The sequence below is a fragment of the Euleptes europaea genome, chromosome 13, assembly GCF_029931775.1.
Source record: "Euleptes europaea isolate rEulEur1 chromosome 13, rEulEur1.hap1, whole genome shotgun sequence".
NCBI classification, from domain to species: Eukaryota; Metazoa; Chordata; class Lepidosauria; order Squamata; family Sphaerodactylidae; genus Euleptes; species Euleptes europaea.
This window is the reverse complement of record NC_079324.1, coordinates 15489169-15516541: the sequence shown is the minus strand read 5'-3', so window position 1 is coordinate 15516541 and position 27373 is coordinate 15489169. Positions and strand designations below refer to the sequence as shown.

The window sequence follows — 27373 nt, the reverse complement described above, 5'->3', positions numbered from 1 at the left end:
TTTTGAATGTATATGTTTCAACAGACATTCTTGTAATGGATTTTTTGAGGCTGGAAGTAGCGTGGGCTGTGCCAAAGGGTGCATGTAAGCAAGTAGTCTGTCTATAAGGCAAATTTATTTGTCTGATTTTGATATTGCCTTCCTACAAATGCACTTGATGCATTTACAGTGTCCAAGTAATAACACAAAACAGCTAGCACTCATGTAGAGTTTAAACCTTTTCCCACTGTTGGCCCCATATTACAGATGGGGTGGGGGTTCCCTTTCAGGGTGGGGCGGGGTTGCCAAATCTGGGTTGGGAAATTCTTGGAGATTTGGGGATAGGACCTGGGGAGGGCAGGGTTTGGGGAGAGGAGGGAGCACAGCAGGGATGTGATGCCATCTGAAGCTGCCATTTCTTCTAGGGGAAACTGATCTCTGTAGTCTGGAGAGTTGTAATTCTGGGAGAACTGCAGGCCCCCACCTGCAGAATAGCAACCCTGGGTGGGGGCTGGCACAGTGGTAGAGCAACTGTAAGCATAAGATCTAGGGTTGCCAACTCCCGGTTGGGAAATACCTGGAGATTTGGGGGGCGGAGCCTGAGGAGGGCAGGGTTTGGGGAAGGGAAGGACTTCAATGCCATAGAGTCCAATTGCCAAAGCAGCCATTTTCTCCAAGGGAGTTGTAACAGCAGGAGATCTCGCCCGGCTCATTTTGCAAAGCCAGCAAGCACCTTTTCGAAACAACACCTGCAGTTACCCCTGACGCCCTACAGGGGCAGCATTTTAAATAAACCACCAGCGGGTGGGAGGGAGAGGAGAATCTGCGCCTGCGCTCTTGTGTACTTTCCCCGCTCGCCTAGAAAGCAGCGAGATACCGACTAAAAATGACTGGATAAGATGCTGGAATTGACAGAGATGGCGAAACTTACAGCTTTGATAAATCAGAATGCACAATTTTGGGGGGAATGGGAGGCGTGGAGAATTTTTATGAAAATCAGTTTTTAATGGGACCGTTTAAAGGATATTCTTTGATTTAATCCCTATTATGTATTTTGTATTGCGGTTACATTAAGAGACTGAATTAACAAATTTCATAAGATAAGTATATATTAACTAAATAATATGTGGATTAATTTTAATAGCAAAAGTATATACAATTTAATTTTAGATGGAAAAGAGTGAGGGGGGGAGTTATTTTTTAAGTTTAAAATTACTATAATTCTTTGCTTTTTACCACTTTTATTAATTTTTTTAGTAATAGATGTTGATGTATATGCTGATGTATTAAATGAAGAAAATAATAAAAAAAATTATTAAAACAAAGAAAGAAAGCAGCGCTGTGATTGGCTCCCCCAACGGGCGGCGTGCGCATGCGCCCTTCGGCCGCCTCCCGCGGCGTGCTGTCTCTGTGACCGACTCGGGCGCCGGGGTTCCACCCTCTGCGCGTGACAGGATGGAGGGGCGGAGCAAGAGAAAGGGCGGAAGCCGGAAGTGAGGGCTCAGAAAACAAGACCAGAGTCTGAGTAGCTGCCGCCCTCGAGCCAAAGTCCTTCCTCCCCGCCGTCGCCGGGCCTGAGGTGCCTCGACCACCGCCGCCATGTCCGCGATGGAGAGTATCCTTTCGGGGGTGGGAGAGGGGAGACCGAGGGACGCTTCCGATTGGGGGCTGCGGAGCGCGAGGGCTCCATAAACCCCGCCCCTCGACCGGGAGTGACAGGGAGGGGCGTGGTCTCCACGTTGGAACCCCCAACGCTAGGGGGAGCTCTCGATTGGTGGGCTCTGAGCGCGTGGGCGTGGCTACTGGGTAAGCCCTGCCCCTTTTGCGCTGGGTAAGGGAGTCATGGCTGAGGGAGGGTCTCCTAGCAGATGCTGGCGGATTGTGTGTGGGTGTGGCAGCCGGAAGGCGGGGCTTGTTCTGGGGGGCTGTCCCATAGGCCTGGGGGGGGGTGGTTGATCACTGTAAGGGTTCCCCAAAGGTCTTGTGGTCTCTCAGAGCCTTAATAGAACTAAATGACCTGATGCAGTTCAGAGTTGGGGTCCAGGAAGTCCCTGGTTCAAATGTTACATCTGCCGTGAACTTACTATATGTCTTTAATTCACAGTGGGTAGCCCTGTTAGTCTGTCTGCAGTAGTAGAAAAGGGCAAGAGTCCAGGAGCACCTTAAAGACTAACAAAAATATTTTCTGGTAGGGTAGGAGCTTTCGTGAGCTGTGGCACGGGGTGCATGTAAGCAAGTAGTCTTGTCTATAAGGCAAATTTATTTGTCTGATTTTGATATTGCCTTCCTACAAATGCAGTTGATGCATTTACAGTGTCCAAGTAATAACACAAAACAGCTAGCACTCATGTAGAGTTTAAACCTTTTCCCACTGTTGGTCCCATATTACAGATGGGGTGGGGGTTCCCTTTCAGGGTGGGGCGGGGTTGCCAAATCTGGGTTGGGAAGTCCCCGGTTCAAATGTTACATCTGTCTTTAATTCACAGTGGGTAGCCCTGTTAGTCTGTCTGCAGTAGTAGAAAAGGGCAAGAGTCCAGGAGCACCTTAAAGACTAACAAAAATATTTTCTGGTTCCCTACCAGAAAATATTTTTGTTAGTCTTTAAGGTGCTACTGGACTCTTGCCCTTTTCTATATGTCTTTAGGCATTCTGCTCAAGCTTTGGCCCTTTCCCCCACCTGTGCTGTGTTGGGGGTGGGGGGGTGCATGGTATCTGTTCTGGCCTAGCTCATGTATCTGTTCTAAGGATTAAAGCAAGATAATGTGTTGCTTGCACAAGAGAAGCATTGTTTAAGTGCCAAGTGTTGTAGAGGCATAGCCTTTTCAAGATTAGAATCCACTTCATCGGGTGCATGAAGTGTTAGCTTCCGTTGCTGTGGATATCGAGAGAGAGAAGTTGTAGATGTGGTATATTAAAAGTCCCACTGTGACGTCTGCATGGAAGATAACCACAGAGAGATTGCATTAATAATTGGCAGTACACATAAACACATGAAGCTGCCTTATATTGAATCAGACTCTCGGTCCATCCAAGTCAGTATTGTCTACTAAGACCGGCAGTGGCTCTCCAGGGTCTCAAGCAGAGGTCTTTCACATCACCTACTTTTACATCACCTACATTTAATGGGTCTGATGGTGTGGCTGTAAACTGTGAAGGCATATAACTCTTGAAGGTGCCACTAGATTGTTTCTATTGTCACAGCAAAAAGAACGTTGAATATGGCTAGAAAGGGCACAGATCCCTTTGGGATTCCTCATTCTTCCACTGTCTCTCTCTTTAGAACCGAAGCTTTTCTGTTCTCTTCTTTCTAAAACTCAGCAATGCATTCAGTGCACAGTTACTCTGGACAAAGCCTGTCAAAATCAGTGGGTTTTGATTGGAGTAATTCTGCATAGGATTGCACAGTCAACCAGGAGCGGGTCAGACACCAGTCTCTTCCTAAGGTCTGTCACTTTGCCAAACCTGTGGCTGACTTCATGACAGGCAGTGACACATCATGATATCATCTTCCCTGCTTTTTTTCCCTTTTTGGTTTCTTGAAGCAGGTGTAGTTTTCCTTCTGGCTCTTTGCAGTCCTGTCAAGGAAAATAGAAAGAGGTTTCTGATCCTTCCCTTCTGTTTGGGTTGTAGATCATACTATTTCTGCTTTTTTCTTTCCTCCAGCTGTTTCATGTACAGGCAGCAGGACAAACTGCCTTAATAGCTCTTTACTGGAGTGCAACTTCTGTTAAGTAGGGAGTGTCTTGAATTTTACAACAGTTTCCAGGCTGGTTTGTTTTGCTCTCAGCTCACTTTCAGGTGCTGAAAGTGATGCACTTCTAGTTAGTGTGATCTGGTCGAATAAGTAAAGGAGTATTCTTAAGCTTTGTGTCCTCTAGGGGAAAAGATAGTTTGTAGTTTTAATGCAGGGTGGGCTGATTCAAATCAAGGTGGATTCAGTTGCCAAGGAGAGTAAAGGGCCATTTAAAATAAAAATGTCCCATTTATTATTTAGCTACTTCCTAAATATGAACTGTACAAGCATATCTGTTTAAGACTGAATGACAGCTTTCTATACAGCTGCAAGAGGTACACTGTATGTTTCTTGAATGTTTACTCGGATAGTTGTATATCATTTTTTTCAAAAATAATAAAGTACATTGCTTATTTTTGGATGACAATTTTCATGATCCTGTGTAGGGATCTCTTTTACAACTTGCAGCCAGGATAGGTCTTTCTGACAGGTACTAGTTGGAAAGAATGACAGAAACTGTTTCTTTCCCATGTTCTTTCTGCTTTTGATCTGGTTCATGCAGGCAAGAAAATGAAGTGGTGGAATGGACTTTGTCATTTCTGACTGCACAAGAAGGATCCTAGTTTGGAGTAATCATCTATGTCAGAAACTTCCTGCAAATAGAAAGCAACTCAGCAAGCGAAGGGTGGGGTAGAAGCTTTCTCCTTGCTGTGCTAGATTTCTTTTGACAGGAATTCTAATACAGATAATATTCATAGCTGAAATTCAGAGCTGAGACTGTCCCTTCTAAGTACATAAAGGCCCTTCTGGATCAGACCAAGGCCCCTCAAGTCCAGCAGTCTTCTCACACAGTGGTATAGAACTTCGCTGATTTGCCCCACCCTGTAGGAGTAAATAATCTCAACCAGAAATAAAGACTGGTAGTAGTTACTGGTTAAGTCGCTGTCCTCTCCTTTCATCCAAGCCTTGATAGTCTCACGGTTGCAGCAATACACCCTTTTTCAAAGCCAAGATGATTTGGAAGCTTTGACTGATGTGAAGTTGTGGCCTTCCTCTTTGAGCATTCAGGGAGGTGGGAGTGTATTTCAGGTAGAGCCCTGGGGGAAAATCACCACTCTGCTATGAAGCCCAAATATGATGTCATTGATTTTAGTCACTCTAAGCCTAGCCTACTATGCAGGGTTGTTTTGAGGGTTAAATGGAGTAGAGAAGCATATACCCTGAGCCCCTTGGACAAAGGGTAGTTCAGAAATCCGCCAGGACCTCTACCCTAGGTGGTGTTTTGGCCTTTCAGTCCCTCATATATATTGTACAATATGCAAAGTCTCAGAAACCAACAGAATAAGTAGCTGGACTGCCATATTTTGCCAAAACAATGGGATACGGTCCTAAACGTTATACCTAGGGTTGCCAGCCTCCAGGTGGAGCCTGGAGATCTCCTGGAATTACAACTGATCCCTGGAAGAACTGGCAGCTTCACAGTGCAGAATCAATGGCATTATACCCTGCAGAGGTCCTCCCCTCTTCAAACCCCACCTTCTCTAGACTTCACCCTGAAACCTCCAGGAATTTCCCAACCCAGAGTTGGCAGCCCTAGTTACACCTGATGTATAACTCAGCAAAAAACTATGTTTACAGTATTCTGGACACTACAGCACCTTTTTAGTAAAGGACTAACCAAGGTGGCTAATTTCTTGTGTTGTAACTTACAAGATCCTTCTCCTAAATGTATGCTTTGGCCCTGTCCAATTATTTAGTCTTATGGGGAGGAAGTAATTACTCATTAATATTGTGTTAGAATATTCATTAATCTTTGAGTATGCTTATGTCCTTTTAAAATATTTGCATGTCTTCTGGAGACTAACTGATAGTCAATGGAAATAGACTCTCCGTGCCCTTACTGTTGCTAAACAACTTATATTACAACACTGTATAGATAAATGCCCACCTCCCATAATCCAGTGGATTGAGGGCTTTCCAACCTTGTCAAAATTTGAATGTATGGCATATAGACAGCAATTGCACATAGATATATTTTGAGATATTTGAAAATCTTTAATAGATGCTTATCTGTAGATTGCCACCATTGGTATAACAAAATATATTTTTATGTCTTTTCTGTTTGGGAGTATAATAAATTTTAAAAATTAAAAGTACCGGTAAATACACACACACACACACACACACACACACACACACACACATGCTATACATGCTACTGTTAACAAATGCAAAAGTATCTCTTGATATATTTTGAGTTAATTCAAGGGAATGACTTCTAGTTCCAAAGGAACCTTTATCTCCCAGATCTCTTCAATATTATTTTCTTTAAAAAATATTTTTATTTTAAAAAAAATAAAAGGATAAACATAAAAAAGGATGGGGGATTGGGGTTACAGTGGTACTTCACAAGTAGTACAGTGGTACTACTGTTCAAAGATTTCGATAAAAGTGTGCATGTCTACCCTGGGTGTGGGTATCCCTTGTATCCCGATACATTCTAAAGTATACGATAGTGTCTGTTTCTATATTTCTATTAAACTTGAACAACAATACATTTTAACAACACAGTTTTGATATCCTCCATATCAAATTCCTCATAACTTATATTCTCGCATAAGCATAATAGAGCCTCCAGTTTGAGATAAATTCTTCTCTAGGTCTTTTATTTACTAGATTGGTTAGTTTCGCCATCACAGCATATTCTGCCCATTTGCTCTTCTATTCTTCTATATTGGGAATAGTTTTATATATTATTTTCCCAACACATTTTGCCCTGTGGCAGGTCTGCCACATGTGTATGAGAGTCACTGTATTTGCTGTACAGAAGACAACAAGCACTTTTCTTCTGGATTTAAGCAGAAGAAGAGTTGGTTTTTATATGCCGACTTTCTCTACCACTTAAGGAAGAATCAAACCGGCTTATAATCCCCTTCCCCTCCCCACAACAGACACCCTGTGAGGTAGGTGGGGCTGAGAGAGTCCAGAGGGAACTGTGACTAGCCCAAGGTCACCCAGTTGGCTTCACATGGAGGAGTGGGGAAATCAACTCGGTTCACCACATTAGACTCCGCTCATATGGAGGAGTGGGGAATCAAACTCGGTTCTCTAAATTAGAGTCCACTGCTCTTAACCACTACACTGTGCTGGCTCTCTGAATGAAACAGGTTTGGTTTTTTAAAATGTGGGAATGCTTGTGTTACGTGCTTTTTTGGTTAGGTAACCCATAAATCTAAACAGGGAAAATGTAAACCTAGTTCCTCCATCCACCAATGTCACTAGTTTTGTATCAAGCTGTCATATTCAGTATTTTGGACTAAATCGTGGCTGTATATCTTGGAAGAAAACATTTGAACTTCAGCGAGTTTTTCTTCAGACTTCATGCTGTCGGCATGCATGTAGTTTGCAGACTCCCAACATCTTCCTTAACTTGAATCGCAGAACATCTCTTTAACTTGAAGTTTGCTGCCAAAGAGCTTAACAGAAATGCCAAAAAGTGTGACAAAGAAGAAAAGCTTGAAAAAGCTAAAATTAAGAAGGTGAGCAAGAGTTTTTTTTTGCATTGGAAGTCTTTTATTCTGTTTGATAGCCTGTAACCAGGGTCTTCCAGTGTGACATTAGAAATGTACATAAAAACTCGCAGTGCTAATGTGTCCAGAGTATGCTCACCCCCAAAAACTGTTTCATCGTAGATTAGCTCACTGTTCCCTCCCCACAGCTGTTTATTAGTCTGAAAACATAAGTAGTGGCTGAGCATTAATCCTGAATTGTGCCTTTAACATATGAATATCCCGATTCTCTCTTTTTACCATTATCTTTTACTCATTTCCATAATTTACAGATTATTTTACCAGAATATCTTTGACAATACCTTCAGTCATTTGGCCACTTAGGACCCCCCCCCCCGCACTTGCCCATATGTATCTCCAGGGCAGCATGTTCTGCAAATTTGGATGAGGGTTTATGTCTCTGGGAGGTTACCTGTCATGTAAAAGTAGTTCAGCAATGGAGTCAGCTGCCTAGGGAGGGGGTCAGCTCCCCCTCACTGGCAGTCTTCAAGCAATGGCTGGACAAACACTTTATGCTTTAGGCTGATCCTGCATTGAGTAGGGGGTTGGACTAAATGGCCTCTACGGCCCTCTTCCAACTCTGATTCTATGATTCTGAACCATCAGTGTGTCTTTCTACTACCTTTTGAAGAAGGCATCAGAAAACTTCCTTGTTTTCTGGAATCTCTCATTTGAGTTTCTTTAATGCATAGTGCTAATCTGCTTTGCGTGTAGTTCAGAAAATGGCGAACATGTTTTGAGCCTAGGTGTCTTGTCATTTCATTCACTGCAGAGAAGGGTTAAAAGCTTGAAGTTGCCAGGACACAACTCTAAAGGAAGGGAGAAAAAACTGGGCTCTGCTTTCTTTTTAAAAGGCAATTCAGAAGGGTAACACTGAAGTTGCAAGAATACATGCCGAAAATGCAATCCGGCAGAAGAATCAAGCGATCAACTTCTTGCGCATGAGTGCTCGGGTAGATGCTGTGGCAGCGAGAGTTCAGACGGCAGTCACAATGGGCAAGGTAAGCAACTTACTGGCGGTTTTAGTAAGAGTCACAAGTTGACAAAATACCAGTTTGCACCGTGCACAGCAAGGCAAATCTGCAAATTTTCCTTGTAGCCAGTTCGGTTCGTGTCTGCCTGAAACTGGCATCTAGTGAAAAAGATCTTCCAGATTTCCTGAAGGAGCTGGGCGAGGTATCCGTGACCCCCACTGTGCACCTCTCAACTTGGCTACTATGTTTGATGTCTTATAGGTAACAAAGTCAATGGCTGGAGTGGTTAAATCTATGGACGCTACTTTGAAAAGTATGAACTTGGAAAAGGTAAATTTATTTTACTTTATTTGATTTATACCCCGCCCTTTCCCAGTAGAAGCCAGGAAGCTCATGGCGGCTAAGAACAACACAATTATACAGTAATCAGGATGAACAAAATATAAAGCTCAAAAACATATACAAGTCATTACCATTTAAAATCTTAAAACCTAACCTGACCGGGGGGAAAATGGCACCATAGCTATGATTCCCTCCCACATACAATTTAAAACCAGCATTAAAGAGGGGGAATCAGCATTAATATGCAGTGACGTTGGTCCCTGGGAGTAATGAGGGGAGACCCAAAAAGAGGTGAAAGAGAGATATAAGGATCTCATCAGGTCCAGCAAGGGAACAAAAAAAAAGTTTAATACTTTCCTTTATCCCTGGGGGCACATGCTGCTTTTTTGACACCATTTCTGTCTTTGCAGATCTCTGCTTTGATGGACAAATTCGAACAGCAGTTTGAAACCTTAGATGTTCAGACGCAGCAGATGGAAGACACAATGAGTAATACCACCACGCTAACAACACCACAGGTAAGATCTACAAAGGGAGATATAACTTGGAGCTGTCCATCCTAACGGATTCTTTTCATCTTTGCCACAGTGAGGTACTTTCAGAGAAAGGTCTGGGCAGGTTTAGGAGGCATCTTCCACCTTGAGCCAGAAAAAATCACTGAGCCAGATGTCTTCTATCTTGGCTATAGAAGAGAGCAGATTTTGATCTGCAAACAAAATGCAGATCAGTATTTTTAAGGTTACATCATTGCACTAGAAAAGAGCAAGAGTCCAGTAGCACCTTAAAGACTCTCAAAATTTCTGGCAGGGTATGAGCTTTCGTGAGTCACAGCTCCCTTCTTCAGAAAGCTCACACCCTGCCAGAAATTTTGAGAGTCTTTAAGGTGCTACTGGACTCTTGCTCTTTTTTGCTGCTACAGACAGACTTAACACGGCTACCCATCGTGATCTGTCATTGCACTAGTGAGCTTGTCCAGCTTAGAGAGCACAGGCTTCAGCTGGTCAAAAATAATCCCCACCGTCCTGTTGAGCTTAAAAGGTTTTGTGACCACATCAGTCCCCTCCTTCCCCACCCTATCAGCACCTGACACCAACCCACTCTCCTGTGGTGGTGGAAAGTGCTGTCAAGTCGCAGCTGACTTGTGACAACCCTGTAGGGTTTTCAAGGTAAGAGACAAAACAGAGGAGGTTGTGCCATTGCCTGCCTCTGTGTTGGCACCCCTGGACTTCCTTGGTGGTCCCCCATCCAAGTACTAACCAGGTACTAACTAACTTAGCTTCTGAGATCTGATGAGATCAGGCCATCCGAGTCAGGGTGACTCAGCCCTGGTGGAATGACTTCGGGAGCAAGATCAGCTGGGTGTGTCTCCACCTGAGAAGCTGCACCCAGAACAGAAAGCCAGTTAGAGGTAGGAACATTCGATTCAGGAGGGTTAGATCGACTTGGAAAAAAATTCAATTCTGTTTTGTTTAGTGGTGTGGGTGGGGAATTCTCAGTAGGCCAGCTTCTTTGCAGAGACAGGCAAGCTGCCTTTCTTGTCTGCAACATGCAGCCAACTTGGTGTGTGTGTGTTTGTAAGGCATATATGCTCAATTCACATAGAATGATGGTATGGTCCAAAGCCCTGGCTTGGGCATCCGCAGTGGGATTTCAACAGCAGACCCCATATGGCATATCTCACAGCACTTCTAAAAGAAGAAGAGTTGGCTTTTATATGCTGACTTTCTCTACCACTTAAGGGAGAATCAAACCGGCTTACAATCACCTTCCCTTCCCCTCCCCACAACAGACACCCTGTGAGGTAGGTGGGGCTGAGAGAGCTCTGAGAGGGCTGTGACTAGCCCGAGGTCCCCCACTGGCTTCATGTGGAGGAGTGGGGAAGCCAACCCGGTTCACCAGATTAGCATCCATCGCTCGTGCGGAGGAGTGGGGAATCAAACCTGGCTCTCCAGGTTAGAGTCCTCCGCTCCAAACCGCCACTCTTAAACACTACACAACTCTGGCTCGCCAAGTATCAAGCATGGCTTGAGATGGGGCTGCTGCTTGAGAAAGTGCAGACCCAAAACCACCTTCGTTGAATATTTCCCTGGATCCCGGCCAGGAAAAACATCCAGAATCCTGAATCAGCGGATTTAAGGGAGTAGTTGTGTAAGCAGAGACCGTTTATGTGCTTGTAGCTCCCCCTCGTGGTAAAGCACTTGAAGTTCCTGAACTTGGAAGATCTTTCTCATTAGTTATTTTTGTATATTTTCATATAAACAGCTTTGGTCATCTCTGTCTTTTTCTCCGTTCCCCCCCAGAATCAAGTGGATCTGCTTCTTCAAGAAATGGCTGATGAAGCAGGGTAAGTGTGAACCTCTAGAGAATTGAAACCTCAGGCATCATAATTACCGGAAGCGCCCAGCAATGTACTCAAGAGCTAGCAGTCAGTGCTGGGTGTCCCTGCTTTGACAAGCATCCAGGCACTTGACTGCCTGGGAATAGCTTCATGTAACTATTGCACTATGTTTTCGCAAGAACATCACCGGTCCTTCCTCCCTCTCTCCAGTTGGGAGGTATACTGGTCATTCATCTTTGAAATTAATGAAAGAATTTTTCATGAAACGTTTGGGAAGAAAAAGAAATGGAATCTATATTAAGAAGAGGACGCTGGAGTATCCAGTGGGCAGTGCATGCAGCAGAAGATCCCTCTTATCTGGGATTGTCAGTTGCTAAAGGGATCCCTCTAGCTATCTTTTTAATGTCGTCTTGATCTCCACCAATTATCTGGTGGTATTGTTTAGCTCCATGCCAAGAAAAGCTTCAGTGGCTCATTTCTGCATATGAAACCAGTTAAAGGGGAAGGGCATGTTTTTTTTTCTGGTCAGCTTGTATGGGGGAAGGTTAGGCTAGGGTATGGAAATAACCAAGGGGCCTTGGAATAAAAATACTGGCACTTAAAAACTGCTTATCCCATGTCCAGGCCTAGCAGGGCATTAATTGAACCACATTTGGGTTTGGAGATACTGAGAAAGCATAACCTGACATCTGTGGGGGCAGAAGCTTGGAATACCTTTGTGTGGGAATTGGATGTATGTCTGAAGGAGCGCACACAGGATTTGTCTTATCTAGCTGACAAGCATGTTGAAAAACCCCTATATATTGCAGAGGATTTTGGGACATGTTCTGTGGCACGCACATTGCTCATGCCGGCCAGGTCCTTTGAGACTCGTTGCTGCCTTTCATGAGTTGAGCATGATTCTTGCATAATTGGGGTGAACATGTTGAGGATTAGGTGGTATAAGCATGCAGGAGTGGGCAGTTCAAGGGGAAGGGCTGTGGCTCAGCGGTAAAGCATCTGTGTTGCATGCCCAGGGTCCCGGGTTCAATCCCCAGCATCTCCTGTTAAAAGGGCCAGGAAGAGGTGACCTCTGAGACCCTGGAGAGCCTCTGCCAGTCTGAGTAGACAGGACTGACCTTGATGGACCAGTGGTCTGATTCAGTAAAAGGCAGATTGATGTAATCAGTTCCGGCTTGTGTTTTGTGGCAACATGGGCCCAAGAGATGGGTTTTTTGATGGCACATGCAAGTAATTTTTCTTCTCTTCTTTCAACCTCCAGCCTTGACTTGAATATGGAGCTACCTCAAGGACAGACAGGTTCCGTTGGCACGAGTGTTGCTTCAACAGAACAGGTATTTCATTTTCTCTCTCTCTTTTCCCCTAACAGCCTATAAAAATGGCTGCAGCGTCTTAGCATTGAAACTTTGAGATACACCTGCATTGACTTCTACCAGTATGTAATCTGGCCCAACCTCATACTGGGATGATGACGATAAATGTGAAGAAGCTGTCTTATTGCTTCTTGTGGGGTCTTTCATTTTTAATGTTTTGAAAAATATATGCATGTTTATTAAATTAATTTTAAGCAGCTTATACATATCTTTCATCGTCATTTACTTTCCTTCCAATATAGCCCTTACAATGTAAAATGTTCGTTGAAAGTTGCTGGCAATTAAAAATCAGATTTTTTAATTGTAAGTTCTCCCCCTATGCAATTAGTTCCCCTTATGCAATCAATCCACACTCACAACAAAGACAAATCCTTAGGAAAACCCCAAAGTAGAAAATAAAATAAGGAAAGACCAGGGTTTTTTTTGCAGGGGGGGGGGCAGAGCAGGAGGGTGAGAATGGAAGGATAAAATTTTAATACATCATAGAATTGCACAAAATTTCCCAGGATTTTAAAAAAATCTCTCTTCTAAGCTTTGATTTTTTAAAAAAATATGCTACTTTTTTCTTGGATGCTAGATCAATTAACTCTTCCATCCCGGTATCAATATCTCATTCATTTATAGCTTTCCAATTATAGCTTACAAATTGTTTGCATTTTTAGTTTTATGTATTTACTTAGAAACCCACCTTTCTCTCTGAGACCTAAGGTGGGTGTTCGGAAGAAAAGAAATGTACCCACACAGCATCAGGCATCCAGTGAACAATGTTGTAGTACAGAGTACAACAACTTTGCAAACAGCAAATGGAATGACAAAGGTGGAGGACAATACAGTAAAAGCCGGATAATACCTAGAATGATTGTTGCAATAGTCTCCAATCCTGTCCCATTACAAGGTTCCCTCCCAGAATGTCCCAGTGTGGTGTAGTGGTTAAGAGCAGTGGTTTGGAGTAGTGGACTCTGATCTGGAGAACCGGGTTTGATTCCCCACTCCTCCACATGAGTGGCAGAGGCTAATCTGGTGAACTGGGTTGGTTTCCCCACTCTTCCATGTGAAGCCAGATGGGTGACCTTGGGCTGGTCACAGCTCTCTTAGAGTTCTCTCAGCCCAACCTACCTCACAGGGTGTCTGTTGTGGGGAGGGGAAGGGGATTGTAAGCCGGTTTGATTCTTCTTTAAGTAGCAGAGAAAGTCGGCATATAAAAACCAACTCTTCTTCTTCCCCTTCATAAAAATGACCTGCAGAACATTTCTGTCCAGTGTATTCTGCAAAACCAAAGGTGCTTCTCACATCAAAGCCTGTTTCCCCTCTACATGTTTTTGGAAGGCCATTTCTTGCACATTCCTAAAACTGGGTTAAACTATTTACTCCCATCTCCCCCAACTTTAATGGCTGGATGTTCCCTCTGTCTAATAGCAGTGACTGTTGTGTAACTTCCCAGCGATCCTGAAATCCAGTAGTCCAGTTCAGGCGTATCCAATACGTGAAATGTAAATCCTTGGACCTGATGAGATCTTGCCTGAGCTTGGTCTCCTTTCTTTGTTATTGTTGTTGTTCAGCATTTTGTTGCTCAACAGCAAAGATAAAAAGGAGTTCGATGGTTTCTTAAATTAACAAGGTCTTATTCCAGATTCAACTTTTGTGGAATAGAAGAGCTAATACTGGGGAAGGAGGAATCTTGTAGTTCTTTACGGAGCAGGCATGTTCATGGCTATTTATGGTTACTAGTCAAAATGAATACTAGCCATGATGCATACTTGTTCTCTCCAAGATCAGAGGAGCATGCCTATTATCTTAGGTGCTGTGGAACACTGGCAGGATGGTGCTGCTGCAGTTGCCTTGTTTGTGGGCATCCTAAAGGCACCTGGTTGGCCACTGTGTGAACAGACTGCTGGATTTGATGGGCCTTGGTCTGATCCAGCAGGGCTTTTCTTATATTCTTATGGTCCTTTAAGTAGTGCATCACTGAATGTTTTGGTGACTGTTTTTTTTCTTTTCCCTGGACTGTACAGGATGAGCTCTCGCAAAGGCTGGCCCGCCTTCGTGATCAAGTGTAACGGGAAGCATCCTTTCGGCAGTTCTTCATGTATGCTTCGGAAGCATTCTGTGTACATAACTCACAGCCCCGTTAGCATTTCTGTCTAACACGTCTGGATATTTATCTACCGTACTCAAGGGTGCTTGTCTTTGTCTTGCCACGCTTTCTAAAATACATTCAGTGACTCAAAAAGTGGTATTAACCCTTAAACGTCTGTGTGGTTTTCTAGTTCTGTACAGCACTCCCCCCCCCCAGTTGAAGGTTATATTTTTGCAAATGTCTTTGGTGAAGGCCCTGACTAAAATGTCTGTTTAACAAGTATAATGTCAGATCATCCCATTAAAAGGAAAGCTGCACCCCTGACATATGTGATTTTTAAGTTATATATCAGGGTTTTAAATTATGGATAAGGTTTGTGATCGTCTGAGGGGGTGTATGCCAGCCACATGTTTGTTACGCTTAATACTCAAGGAACATGATCAAACCAGGTGGGCAGAGTGGTGCATGTGAAGTGTACTGTGCCTGTTTGTACATTCTTTAAACTGTGCTAGATTATCTCCCTTTGGCACTGTAGAATAAGCATTCTTGTAGCAAAGCTGAAAATGATAGTAGTCCAAGCTGTTGTAACTGGAACCTTCGGTCGGTATCGTCACTTCAGTTCCGAAGGAATAAAATATATTTTTCAACACTTTGCCTAGGCATTCTCTCATATATATATATTTTTTGTAATATACTGTAAACTTTATTTATTGCCCACAGTTAAGCTCTAGATGGATACAGCATCACTTGGATCATGTGTCCAATGGCTTTGGCAGGCAAGTTGGAGCGGAACTTTGCCTGCACCATGCCACTGTTTCCGTGGGCCACCTTCCCCCAGATCACTCTGGTTCTGTTGGATTTGCCGCCAGGAGTCACTGTGTTGTTTTTTGCTTTGTACATGTAGGCGCACTTCTTGCCCAAGCAGAATTCCGTCTCACTGCGGGAATAAACCCCCTCAGTCTTCAGAAGGGCTGTGTGCTCCCTCTGGTTGCAGAGACCCCGCTTTTAGCCAGCAAAAAGTGGCCTTGGACCACAGCCTGCCAGTCATGGTGTTGCTTTGAAGTCCTGTCCCCAGCAGGGCACAACGACTCTGGCCCATATTCTCTCATATTTATTATAGTTGCACATAGACTTTGTTTCAGGCTTCTTTAAAGGACCAGTTTAAAATACCAGCTTTGTTGCGGTGCAGAAAGACATTTTTCAGTGGTACTCTGCATATGCCCTGACCAGGTGCCTCTAGGAAGCCCACAAACAAGATGGCCCAGGCTAGCTTGATCTGGTCAGGCCTTGGAAGCTAAACAGGATTGGCCCTGGCTAGGGTTTGGATGGGAGACTACCATGGAAGTCCAGGGTTGCCTCGCAGGGGCAGACAATGGCAAACCACCTCTTTTAGTCTCTTGCCTTGAAAACCCAATGAGGGATCGCCATAAGTTGGCTGCGATGGCCCTTTGCACATGCATGCTCTGCATGCAACCCACATCAGCATTTGTCACAGTTCTGGGTTCTAAGGTAGGAGGTGGATTACTTAAAAGGAAATAAGCTCTCATAGATACGATACTGAAGTCTTTGCAAAAACCGTTCATAAGAAAGGCCATGCTGGATCAGACCGAGGTCCATCAAGTCCAGCAGTCTGTTCAGACAGTGACCAACCAGGTGCCTCTAGGAAGCCCACAAACAAGATGACTGCAGAAAATAAATAAATAATAGTTATTTTCTGAGGCAAGATTGTGCTGTTCCCCTGTTTCTTGCTCTGAGACTCTGCATTTGGGCTGGCTTCAGCAGATCTTACTGTGTTCTGGTTTCTCAGAAGGCAGGCTCGCTGCGAAATGGTGTACTTACCCTGGAAGGGAAGGGGAGCTTGGCCTGTGCTCTGGAGAAAGGGTAGGATAGACTAACAAATGTCCGTTTCCCCCCATCCATTGCTTTGTGTTATCTGTGACGTGATATTGTCTTGCTGGTGCATTTCAGGAAAATTGTGACAATGGGATAGTTGTTCTGATTGTGTCTTTACTTCTCGGACCAGTAGAGGGGAGCAGAAGACTTTGCTGTTTTGGAGGGTTCCTCTATAACATTTGCTTTAACAGCAGAGGCAGGAGGCTTGGGAGACCCTTCCTGATCAGCTTGTTTACAAGTTTCTTCAACTCTTAAAGCCTGAATGAGCCTTTCCTACCAAATGTAATTAGATTCTTGCTGGCAAGGTATTTTCCCTCACTAACACTCTGGTATGCCAGTTGTGCTAGAAAGCGAAATAATTGTTGATAGAGCACAAGAACTTCTTTGCTGCATCAGACCACTGTCCAACCGTCTGGTTGCTACGGGGCAAGTGACTAGCCAAGTGTCCCTGCAGAAGTCGCAAGCATGTCATTAAGGGCATTTCCCTTCATTGTTCCTACAGTCCTTAGTATTTAGAGGTAGACTGCCTCTGGACTCGGAGGTTCTATTTATCATTACTCATAGCTATCAACAGATCTAATCCTTTTTCTGAATATCGCCATATCTTCTGGGAATGTCTATTCTCCCAAATGCTTCAGCAGGGCCCAGGGTTTAAGGGGATGGCCTGCAAACCTATTAGCCATGGTATTTGAGTAACAAAGTAGAAAATGTTCTTTTACTAATTATGGGATTAATGTATGAGGTGGAATTGAGTATATGCAGGGGCCCGCCTATATTATAAGTTTTTTCCAAACCCAGAGAAATAGCTGGGCCTTGTCCCATGCTTAAGTGGGTTAACAACCATCGAAGGAAAACATAGTAAAAACATATTCAATTTCATTCCAACCGTAAAAGTCTTACAGTGCTCTTGGAAGGGGGTGTATACAATAGTTACACAGTTATAAACCGACTTCTATTTATTACTTACGTTATTTATAGTCTTTCTGTCTGGGGCTCACATGAAGCTGCCTTATACTGAATTAGACCCTTGGTCCATCAAAGTCAGTATTGCCTACTCAGACCAGCACCAGCTCTCCAGGGTCTCAGGCAGGGGTCTTTCACATCACCTACTTGCCTAGTCCCTTTAAATGGAGATGCTGGGGATTGAACCTGGGACCTTCTGCATGCCAAGCAGAGGCTCTACCACTGAGCCACAGCCCCATCCACAGACTCCAGGCTGATTACACAGATTAAGTCAATATAATCAGCAGGGTGGGGCATCCAATAGACCAGGGTTGTCAAACTCAATTGTTATGAGGACCGAATATGACATAAATGCCACTTGGTTGGGCCCAGCCATGCTTCGCCAGCCCAGTTCAAGAGTGGGTGGGGTGGCTTCCTCGGCTGGCTCACGGGCCTGATAAGCGCTCTCAAGGGGCCGGATCTGGCCCACAGGCCTTATGTTTGACACCCCTGCAATAGACAGTGCAATAGGATTTGACTTGTAGAAATCTGGAAGCCAACCAGAGGTGAAGCACAGCGTAACTATTTACGCGACACTTTAAAACAAATGGAAGAAACACATAGTAGGAACTTATTTAACAGCAACAGATAGTACAAACCGTACACAGTGGTATTGTCTACAGTCCTGAACCCGTTACCCAAGCTTCTTTCTGAACCATGTTATTACAGTATAGCCCTATTTCCTGTGCAAAAAAGCCCTCTTGAATAATTCATCTTAGCATAGCTGGTAGAAAGCCCGGAGAGTTTGATAGAAAATATATTTCGGAAAGGGTTCCCAGTGTAGCTCACTTGCTTTTTAAAATGATCGTGTTTCCACTGGAGTCCACAATCAGTGCCTTGATGTGAACTGCGCACTGAGCGTTGAGCGGATGGTAAGGAAGGCCAGCGGTTTCCCTTGTATCGGAAGCCCCTCTTCCAAAGAGTGCCACCCTGTCATTACCATTCCAATAAAGGAAAAAACGCATATTGGGACAATCTGTAACCAATTTCAAGCGCCAGTGGAGCCCTTTAAACTCCCAGGAAGGTTTGTTGGCAGCCCAATAGGCTCTGGGGGGTGACCTTTGGCTCTTCTTTATTGTGAAAGTCATGCTAAATCAGTTCTGATGTGTACGTAGAGAAGGGTTCTGAAGCACATGGCTAGCTGCAAATGTTTCTGGGGGGAAAAATGTGTCGGAGGGAGTTGTGTTTTCTTAACAGTCAAAACCTGGAAGCTTTGTGCAAACCTGTGCCTGAAAGTGCAGATCGTAGAATGGAAAGGGGGCCAAAAGTTAGAAGACTTGATAGGTTAAAGGGAGAAGGAGAAGGGCAGTTTGCAGAGCACCGGGAGACCCTGGCCATTTTCCAGTACTCATTGGTGATCAGCCTTGAGCTTTCAAGTTATTGAGGTGGGAGTGGCTGTCACCACCTCTGAAAGGGAAGGGTCCTGGCCTTTTCATCAGATGGACTAGATAAATACGTTCCCAGTCACAGCATCCCTGTTGAACTCCTGAACATTCTGTAACAGAGAAATGGTAAATAAACCAAGAAGTACCCTACATCAAGCTGTACATGCCAACTTCCAGGTGGGACCTGGGGATCCCCTAGAATTACAGTTCACCTCCAGATTACAGAGGTCAGTTCCTGTATTATGTATTATTGTTATGGTTAAGCTCAAGACCTTTGGTCAAAGGAGCTAGTAAATAAATGGAATAGAGGTCAGTTCCCCTAGAGGAAATGGATGCTTTGGGGAGGTGCACTTTATGGCATTGTACCCCACTGGGGTCCCTGCCCTCCCTAGCTCCACCCCCAAATCTGGAGGAGTTTCCCAACCTGGAGCTGGCAACCCTACCTCTCCACCTCCCTGCCAGTGACCAGGAAGGACCTGGCAACCCTAACTTAAAGGATTGTTGGGCTTGCTAGAGAGACATTCTTGAGGATTCCTTGATAACTATGGATCTGTGCCCCCAGCCCCCAGCCAGAGAATCAACACCCAACATTTTCTGAAAGGCAGTGACATCATGCTGTTTGGGCTGGGGTTTGTTGACGTTTGGTGAGGTATTGCATATAGGGTTGCCAGGTCCCTCTTTGCCACCAGCGGGAGGTTTTTAAGGCGGAGCCTGAGGAGGGCGGGGTTTGGGGAGGGGAGGGACTTCAATGCCAGAGTCCAATTGCCAAAGCGGTCATTTTCTCCAGGTGAACTGATCTCTATCGGCTAGAGATCAGTTGTAATAGCAGTACGGAGGTTGGCAACCCTACCACTCTCTGATGCATAACATTAAAAAAAAAAAACCTTTTAAGGGCTGAAGCTATGAAAGGGTGCACTGAGGTGTTAACCGAAAACTACGAAGAGAAGCTAAAGTGGAAAAAAAACTTTTGAAAGAGGAAAAAGGGAGTATTCCACTCTGCATAACAGTGCTAGAGGAAAGGCAGGATAAAAGTGCAGTAGATATATACATAGAATTGGAATGATAATAGGAGTGCATCTAGGTTTGCCAACCTCCCCAGAATTACAACTGATCACCAGACAACAGAGATCAATCCCCCGTGGAGGAAATGGCTGCTTCTGAAGGTGGGCTTTGTGGCATCACACCCCCACTGACCTCCCTCTTCTCCCTAAACTCCTCCCTCCCTGGACGCTGCCCCCCAAATCCCCAGGAATTTCCTACGGTAGAGCTGGCAACCTTGAGTGCACCCGCTTTGACTTTCTAGAAACAATTCCAGCTCATGGAGCAATAGGGTTGCCAGGTCCCTCTTCGCCACCGGTGGGAGGTTTTTGGGGTGGAGACTGAGGAGGGCGGGGTTTGGGAAGGGGAGGGACTTCAATGCCATAGCATCCAATTGCCAAAGCGGCCATTTTCTCCAGGTGAACTGATCTGTATTGGCTGGAGATCAGTTGTAATAGCAGGAGATCTCCAGCTAGTACCTACGGAGCAACTGTGTGGCGTATTCTTCTTGATCTTCATTGTTCTGCACAACTGAATCACAAATCAGCAGAGAAAAATATTTTTGGTGGAGATTCTCACAGGAGTGGGACCAGAACGTTTTTGAACTTTACATACGTCTCCTTCTTCTCTCACATAGGTTTTGCCTACACTTCCTCTTGAATAATGACAAGAACTTCCCTTTGGACTGGTTTCAGTGCCAAGATCTTTTAGTGCTCTTGATAGCCCACTTTATCGGAGGGGCACACAGATGCCATCCCTTAAACGTCAATGATCTCCCTATGAGATCACCATCGCTGGAGTCAGAACTGAAGAATGTACAGATGGCACCTACCGCTGCATGGCCTGTATATGGCGAACTGTCAACAGAGCGGATGAAATGGACCCATTTTTGACTTTAAAAATATGGCAACATTCAGAGACCTATTGGAGGAACGTTTCAGTCTACGGGGCATTCTTTTGCAGATTGAGAGTCTCGCCAGTCTCGAACAAAGGAGCTTCAAAGGCAGATTCAAGTGCAAAATGGCTGAAGTGGAATTCATCAATAGGTGTAACGATAGTAACAAAGAATTAGTTAGAGCTGACGTGTTCATCAGTTGCTACAGATTAAGGTTAACCTGTCATCACCAATTAGAGCCAGTGTGCATAAACTCTGTGCTCACTTGGTATACTCTTGAGTTTTGCATGAAAATCTCTCAATCTCCCTGTCACATTTTTTTTCTTGCCCTTTGCAGTGTACGTATTCTGCTGATCGAGAATTCACTTCATGCACCTGAGGAAGTGGGCTCTGGCCTATGTAAACTGATGCTTCAATAAATCTGCCAGTCTTCAAGGTCTCTTAAGACTCCATTTTGTTCATTACTGGGAGCAATCCAATTGTGCCTCTAACATCACATTGATTTTATAGAATAGTGGACATTGGTGTTAGGAGTAAACAAGGGGAGGCTCATAGAAGAATGGAAATCGCTCCCCACAGTCTGCATTTTTGTTTTCCCGGCTTTGTTCCTTCCCATCCACCAATGTTTCATTTTGTTCTCCCCCCAGCTGCCACTTTCTCAGGTCTCCTTCCATTTCACTTGCAGCCCTCGTGGGCTTTCTTCTCAGCGTGGTATAGTGCTTAAGAGCGGTGGACTCTAATCTGGAGAACTGGGTTCGATTCCCCACTCCTCCACATGAAGCCTGCTGGGTGATCTTGGGCTAGTCACAGTTCTCTCAGAACTCTGTCAGCCCCACCTACCTCACAAGGTGCCTGTGGGTGGGGGGAGAAGGAAGGTGATTGTATGCCACTTTGAGACTCCTTAAAGGCAGAGAAAAAGCGGGGTATAAAAACCAACTTCTTCATCATCCTCTCAGCGCCTGCAGCCTCTCCCCTTCCCATCCCCTACTTCTACCTCTCTCACCTCCCTGTTGGCCACCACTCTTGCTTTAACCCCTTCACCCCTTCTCTCCCCCCACTCCATCTCATCATGTGCTCTTCTGTTCCCCCTCCACTCCTCCCATTGCATGCTTTCCACCCTGCCTCCCTGACTTTCCCATTCATGCTCATTTTTTGCTTTAGGGAGGGGGTTGGGAAACACCATGTTGGGGTTGTTAGGTCACCCTATAAAGCTGTTCCTGCTCAAGCGGCGTTTTTTTTTTTTTAAGTTTTGGCATTTAAAATTTTTAATGTTTTGGACTTTTTCTACATGCCTGGGATTTGCAGAACATTTCCTCTATCTGCCCATGACCCTATTGTGCAGATTTTTTGAACCACCCTCTGGGGCCATGTTTAAAATTAGATTTATGATTTTTAAGTTCAAGATGCTCTCGTTACATAAAATAAATCTAGAAATGTTTGTTCTCTCTGGGAATCCAAGGTGGGCTGGTAGGCCTACTATTCTGAAGGAGTCCCTCTTTGCCTATATCAGTATATTTGCAAATCAAGCAAGTATTAGTGCTACTCCATACCCTCTTGCACTTTGGGGGAGAGGACACAGAACGACACAAACACCCTTTGCCTTTATGCTCAGACAGCTTCGTATGTTTGCACTGTGGGTACAGAAAATTTGTTTTCCATCAGTACAGCTATAACGATGCACTTCACATAATGTGCCCTTCCTTAAGTTTCATTCTTTGCAACTATAAAGTGCCAGTTATGTGGCTTGGAGCTCATAGCTAGCACAGACCTTTCCATTGGGAGTGTTGCAAATTAGTTCCAGTCTACTGGAGAACGCTGTAACGAATGGCTGTGACCTGGAAGTTGACAAAGGAAACCTCATCACAGTGAAGTCAATCTTTGCCCCCAACAAACTTGACAAACCTCATCTTTTAAGGTTCTAAATAGATGAGGTCTCCAATTCTCTTCCCAGCTTATGGGCCTCGCTTTTATGCTTAAAGTGATAATGGTTTTCAAGATTTCTCTTGATTTGTGCAGCAGGTGCTCTACCAGAAGGTGCGGGAAGGAGGGTGGAACGCATTCAATAACAAAGCAAATCTAAGCCAGGCTGCCATAGATCAGGCTCTGCTTATCCGGTTACATCTTCCCCGGATCTGTTTTTTTTTTTTTTTTTGGTTATCACTTGTAAGTCCTGTCAAGTGAAAAGTAGCCTTAGGAATTTGGAAAAGATGAGATACTTGCCCACAGATGGATTGACAACACGCCCAATAAAATACCTTAAATGACAGGGCTGCCATGTGTTGTGTAACTGGTTAGTTGTACGGCTGCCAACCTCCAGGTAGTAGCTGGAGATCTCCTGCTATTACAACTGATCTCCAGCCAATAAAGATCAGTTCCCCTGGAGAAAATGGCCGCTTTGGCAATTGGACTCTATGGCATTGATGTCCCTCCCCTCAAACCCCACCCTTTTCAGACTCCACCCCAAAAACCTCCCACCTGTTGCAAAGAGGGACTTGGCAACCCTAGTTAGTTGTACTGCTTGAAACACATTTTCATTGATTAAAATGGCTCCCCTAATTAGTCATTCAGCAGATTATTACTTTTTGGGGGGCTTAACTTGACAATGTCCAATTTTTTAAAATGGTTATAGAAATTGCTGATGGTAGCTGCCATCTTGGAAGATCTCTCACACACATACACACACGTAGCAGGGGAATGCCACTTCCAAGATGGCAGCTACCATCAGTATTTTTTTAAAGCAAATAGTCGTTGCAGTGAATTATTAAGGTTGCCAACCTCCAGGTGGTGGATGGAGATCTCCTGATCTCCAGGCGACAGAGATTAGTTCACCTGGAGAAAATGACTGCTTTGGAAGGTGGACTCTATGGCACTGGTGGGAGGTTTTGGGGATGGAGCCTGAAGAGGGCGGGGTTTGAGGAGGGGAGGGACTTCAATGCCATAGAGTCCAATTGCCAAAGTGGCCATTTTCTCCAGGTGAACTGATCTCTATCGGCTGGAGACCAGTTGTAATGGCAGGAGATCTTCCGCTATTACCTGAAGGTTGGCAACCCTAATTTATCACCAAGTTTACTGTTTCAGAAGCTTTGAGGCAAATTGCTCAGAGCATCTCTTTTTATTTTTAAGTGAGAGATTACTGTGTCCGCTTGTTGCGGAATTTTACTACCGAATTTGTACTGATTTTGATCGGTGCTGTGTTATATTATTCTGCTTCCCTTTTTGCTTTTATGCCATTAAAGGTTTTGAAATTTGAAATTTGACTATGGTGTCCCTCAAACGCTTAAAAAGGGAGCTTTGGATTATTCGATTTAGGAAGGCCGTCATTTTATGGCCAATTCAACAGCTGTCTCCTAGCCCATTAAACCTGCTGGTGTTTAAGGTTATCTCAGCTCTTAATTCCATAGTATGGATATCTGCCTTTTACAATGTCCGGCAGAAAGTATTTGAACCGCTTCGCTGGCACAGTTGTGAACGCTGCTGCCTGTGTTAGTCAACTGGCTTCCAGGATGGGGTCATATATTATGAGAGGAGGACTTGACAAGACCTGCTGGGGCTGGGCGATGCTTGCAGGCAGCTGGTAAACACATTTAACTGTGGGGTGGTTAGTCACACTTCTGGACTTTTAATTGAATTACCTTTGACAGTGAGCAGCAAACCTGGTGGGTGATCTCCTAAATTTAACTGACGAATGGGTTCCCCCCCAAATCAATTAGCATATAAAGCCGGGAGCATGAACACATCCTGCCGCTCGGCAGGGGGGACCGAAACAGGTTGAGAAGGACAGCGACAAATGGGGGAGCGGGTGAAGGCCCTCCTGTCTTCCTGAGGCTGACCTCTGCTCCCAAACATGAAAGGAAAACAGAAGCCCAACAGGAGCTGGGAAACCAGAACGGACAGTCGTTCAAGATCCATTTTGGCTGAGGTGATCCGGGATGCTTCCAAAGTGCGTGATTAATGCAGGGCAGTATATTAAACAAGAGGACCTAGCAAAACAAGGAGGCGTTTTTTGGAAGCCCATGTCCACCATGTAAGCAGGACCATCTGCACATTTTTCAATTGAGAGATGGGCTGGGACGCAGAACTTTGGGTGGCAGAAACCTATTTGATACCCTTCAGACTTCTGGTGACTTCTCTTAAACATGTTTTTTTGTGTGTGTGTATCCTCTGCTTCTAGAAGCATGGCAAAGCTGGACTTGGGGTCAAATGTGACCGAGTTCCACGTCAGGTCTTCTGTGATTAAGGATGCCAGCTCCGGGTTGGGAAATACCTGGAGATTCTGGGGGTGGAGCCTGAGGAGGGTGGGGTTTGGAGAGGGGAGGGACTTCAATGGGGTATAGCGTCAAAGAATCGACCTTCCGCAGTGGCCATTTTCTCCAGGGGAACTGATCTCTGTTGCCTGGAGATCAGATACAATAGCGGGAGATCTCCAGCTGATACCTGGAGGTTGGCAACCCTATCTGTGATGTGTTCCATGGGTGGTTGTGTGTGTGTTCTCCAACTGAACAAGAACTAAGAGAAGAGTGAACAAACATCTTTGGTTCCTCCCTGGTAAAAAGCCAATTACAGGTAAACCATTTTAAGTCTGAGGTATAGATTTCCCTTTAAAGAAGCTGGGACTTTCCTTACCAAAACAAACTCCCTGTTTTGGATCCTTCTAGAGCTCTTTGACCAGCGTTGCCATTTTCCTGATCTTTCTTTCTTTTGAGCTTTCTAGGGGAAGGGTGCCCTGATGTGGGTAGCTCCAGGCTAGCCTGATCTCATCAGATCTCAGAAGCTAAGCAGGGTCAACCCTGGCAAGTATTTGGATGAGAGACCTCCAGGGTCATGACATGTCACTCCTTTCATGCCAGCCTCCACCTCCCCAGGCTCCTGCCGGTTGCCAACCACATGAAAGTATTCACATGCCTTGAATGATTGACTAGAAGATGCACCTTCACCCATCTGATTGCGCAGATAGCAATGGCAAGCGCATGTGTGCGTTCTCTCACACAAGGACCATGGAAAACAGCTTAAGACTGCTCTTAACCACTATGCCACACTGAAGCAAATGACTGAATAAATAAATAAGACATGTAGTTCTGAAGGAGCAGATGCTGGTGACCATACCTAGGGACGTGGCCATCACCAAAGAGGTGGCTTTAAAGTATCAGGGCAGGCTTTGGATGCAGACTGTGAGAAGGAGAATCAAAATGCTAGAGTAACACAAGCCCCTGGGTTTCCACTTTGATTTAGGGAATCTGCCTACCAAGCACAGCGGTCTCAGCGCCTAAAAGGAAAAAAAGGTGTCATCATATGATGGGCAGGACCAGTCAGGGTGGGTGGTGCATGCTGTAAACATGGTGGACACACAAGGGAACTCTAATGGATTATTGACACTCAGTGGTCCTTTATGCATGGGTACTTTCATTCATGTTCACCTCCAGACTGATCCGGTTGTTCCTTGGAGTTCTGCATGAGTTTTCCATCCATTAGACATGACCTCGCACCCAGCACTCACAAATTCCAGGTCTTCCCGTTCCTGTTAAAACCCAATTCTTTGATCTCCCCTGAGATCAACCCAGGTGAAATTGTCCTCATCTCCATGCATAAGCCAAAGCGCGGGACAGGGGAGCTGGGTGGGGTGTGAGTGTGACGTTTGTCTCAAAGTAACCACTACAGCCAATTACAAAGCAGAGTTTCAAGGGGTGAGGACACAAATGGTTCCTGGTTTTTGTTTCCCACCCAGAGTTCTTTCTGAGCAGATGTTTGTCTCACATAAGAAAAGGTTTTAAAACGACGCTTGGGTTCCCCCACTCCCACCTGTTCCTTTTAAAGAGCTCAGGTTTTTTTTAAAAAATGGTTTTTATAATGGCACTTGGGCTTCCGCCAGGGGGAGAGGGGAAGTGGACGTTTTTTTCACAGTAAGCTCAACAGCCAATTACAAAGCAGCATTTTCAAGGGGTGGGGACTCAGATGCTTTCGAATTTGAGCTTGGTGCATAGCAGTTTTTGGATTAACAACACAAAAGGTGGGTTGAGCAAGCATCGAATCCCAGGTAGAACTTCCATGCATAAACGACCACTAATGCTACATGCTTGGAAACTGGTAAGGGACTGGGAGAGTTTGGGTAGATCTTCCTTGTATTTTAAAAACAGAAAGTAGCGGCTGAGCAAGGTAGGGCTGTCAAAAAAAAAACATATCGGTACAGTTCGGATTCGGCCGAATTTGGCCCTTGTGGGTTCGGTACGTGCCGAAGTCCGAACTCCCCCACTTCAGATCCGTTCAATTCTGCGGGAATTCAAAGTTCGGAAAACAAATTCGGCCGAATAAAGCCATTAAAAACACAATCGCGCCTTTCCGCGGCTCTGGGGGGGGGGCATTTTTGGGCTTAGAGGTCCCAAACATTCAGCAGAGCTTCAAAGGACGTATATTGAAAGACTCCCCAAGTTTTGTAAAGATTGGGTCAGGGGGGGCTGAGATATGGGCCCTGAAAGGGGTCCCCCCACCCTTAATGTGCATATCTCAGCAGAGCTTGCCGCCCACGCACAAAGCTCCCAGCCCCGACAACAGTTTGCAAATCAACTCAACTTGTAAAACAACACCTTTGCAACAGGGAAAAACCAGAAGACACACAACTGAAACCTCCCCCCTCAAACCAGGGAGCGAGAGACTCAAGGGGGAACACACACCCCAGGCAGAACCGACGAAAGCCCCCTTTGGCTTCCCCCCCACCCACAGAAACTGCTCCCTCCCCACACACACACAGACTCTGCTTTCCCCCACACACACACACATACAC

The 27373-nt window shown here is 45.0% G+C and overlaps 2 protein-coding genes across 2 annotated transcripts; one reads left to right on the top strand and one right to left on the bottom strand.

The window, feature by feature from the left end:
• Positions 1–1507: 1507 nt before the first annotated feature.
• Positions 1508–14575, top strand: CHMP1B (charged multivesicular body protein 1B). The gene is made up of 8 exons (XM_056859426.1): positions 1508–1594; positions 7154–7251; positions 8136–8282; positions 8517–8585; positions 9008–9115; positions 10898–10941; positions 12197–12269; positions 14321–14575. The coding sequence occupies exons 1-8, from the start codon at positions 1579–1581 to the stop codon at positions 14363–14365; spliced, it is 600 nt and encodes a 199-aa protein (XP_056715404.1). The 5' UTR covers positions 1508–1578; the 3' UTR covers positions 14366–14575.
• A 507-nt stretch (positions 14576–15082) lies between these two features.
• On the bottom strand, positions 15083–15460 carry LOC130486424 (60S ribosomal protein L35a-like). Its single transcript, XM_056859697.1, is given in 2 exon segments — positions 15083–15405; positions 15407–15460. Coding segments are annotated over 2 exon segments (327 nt in total). The 5' UTR covers positions 15434–15460; the 3' UTR covers positions 15083–15105.
• Between the last annotated feature and the right edge of the window lie 11913 nt (positions 15461–27373).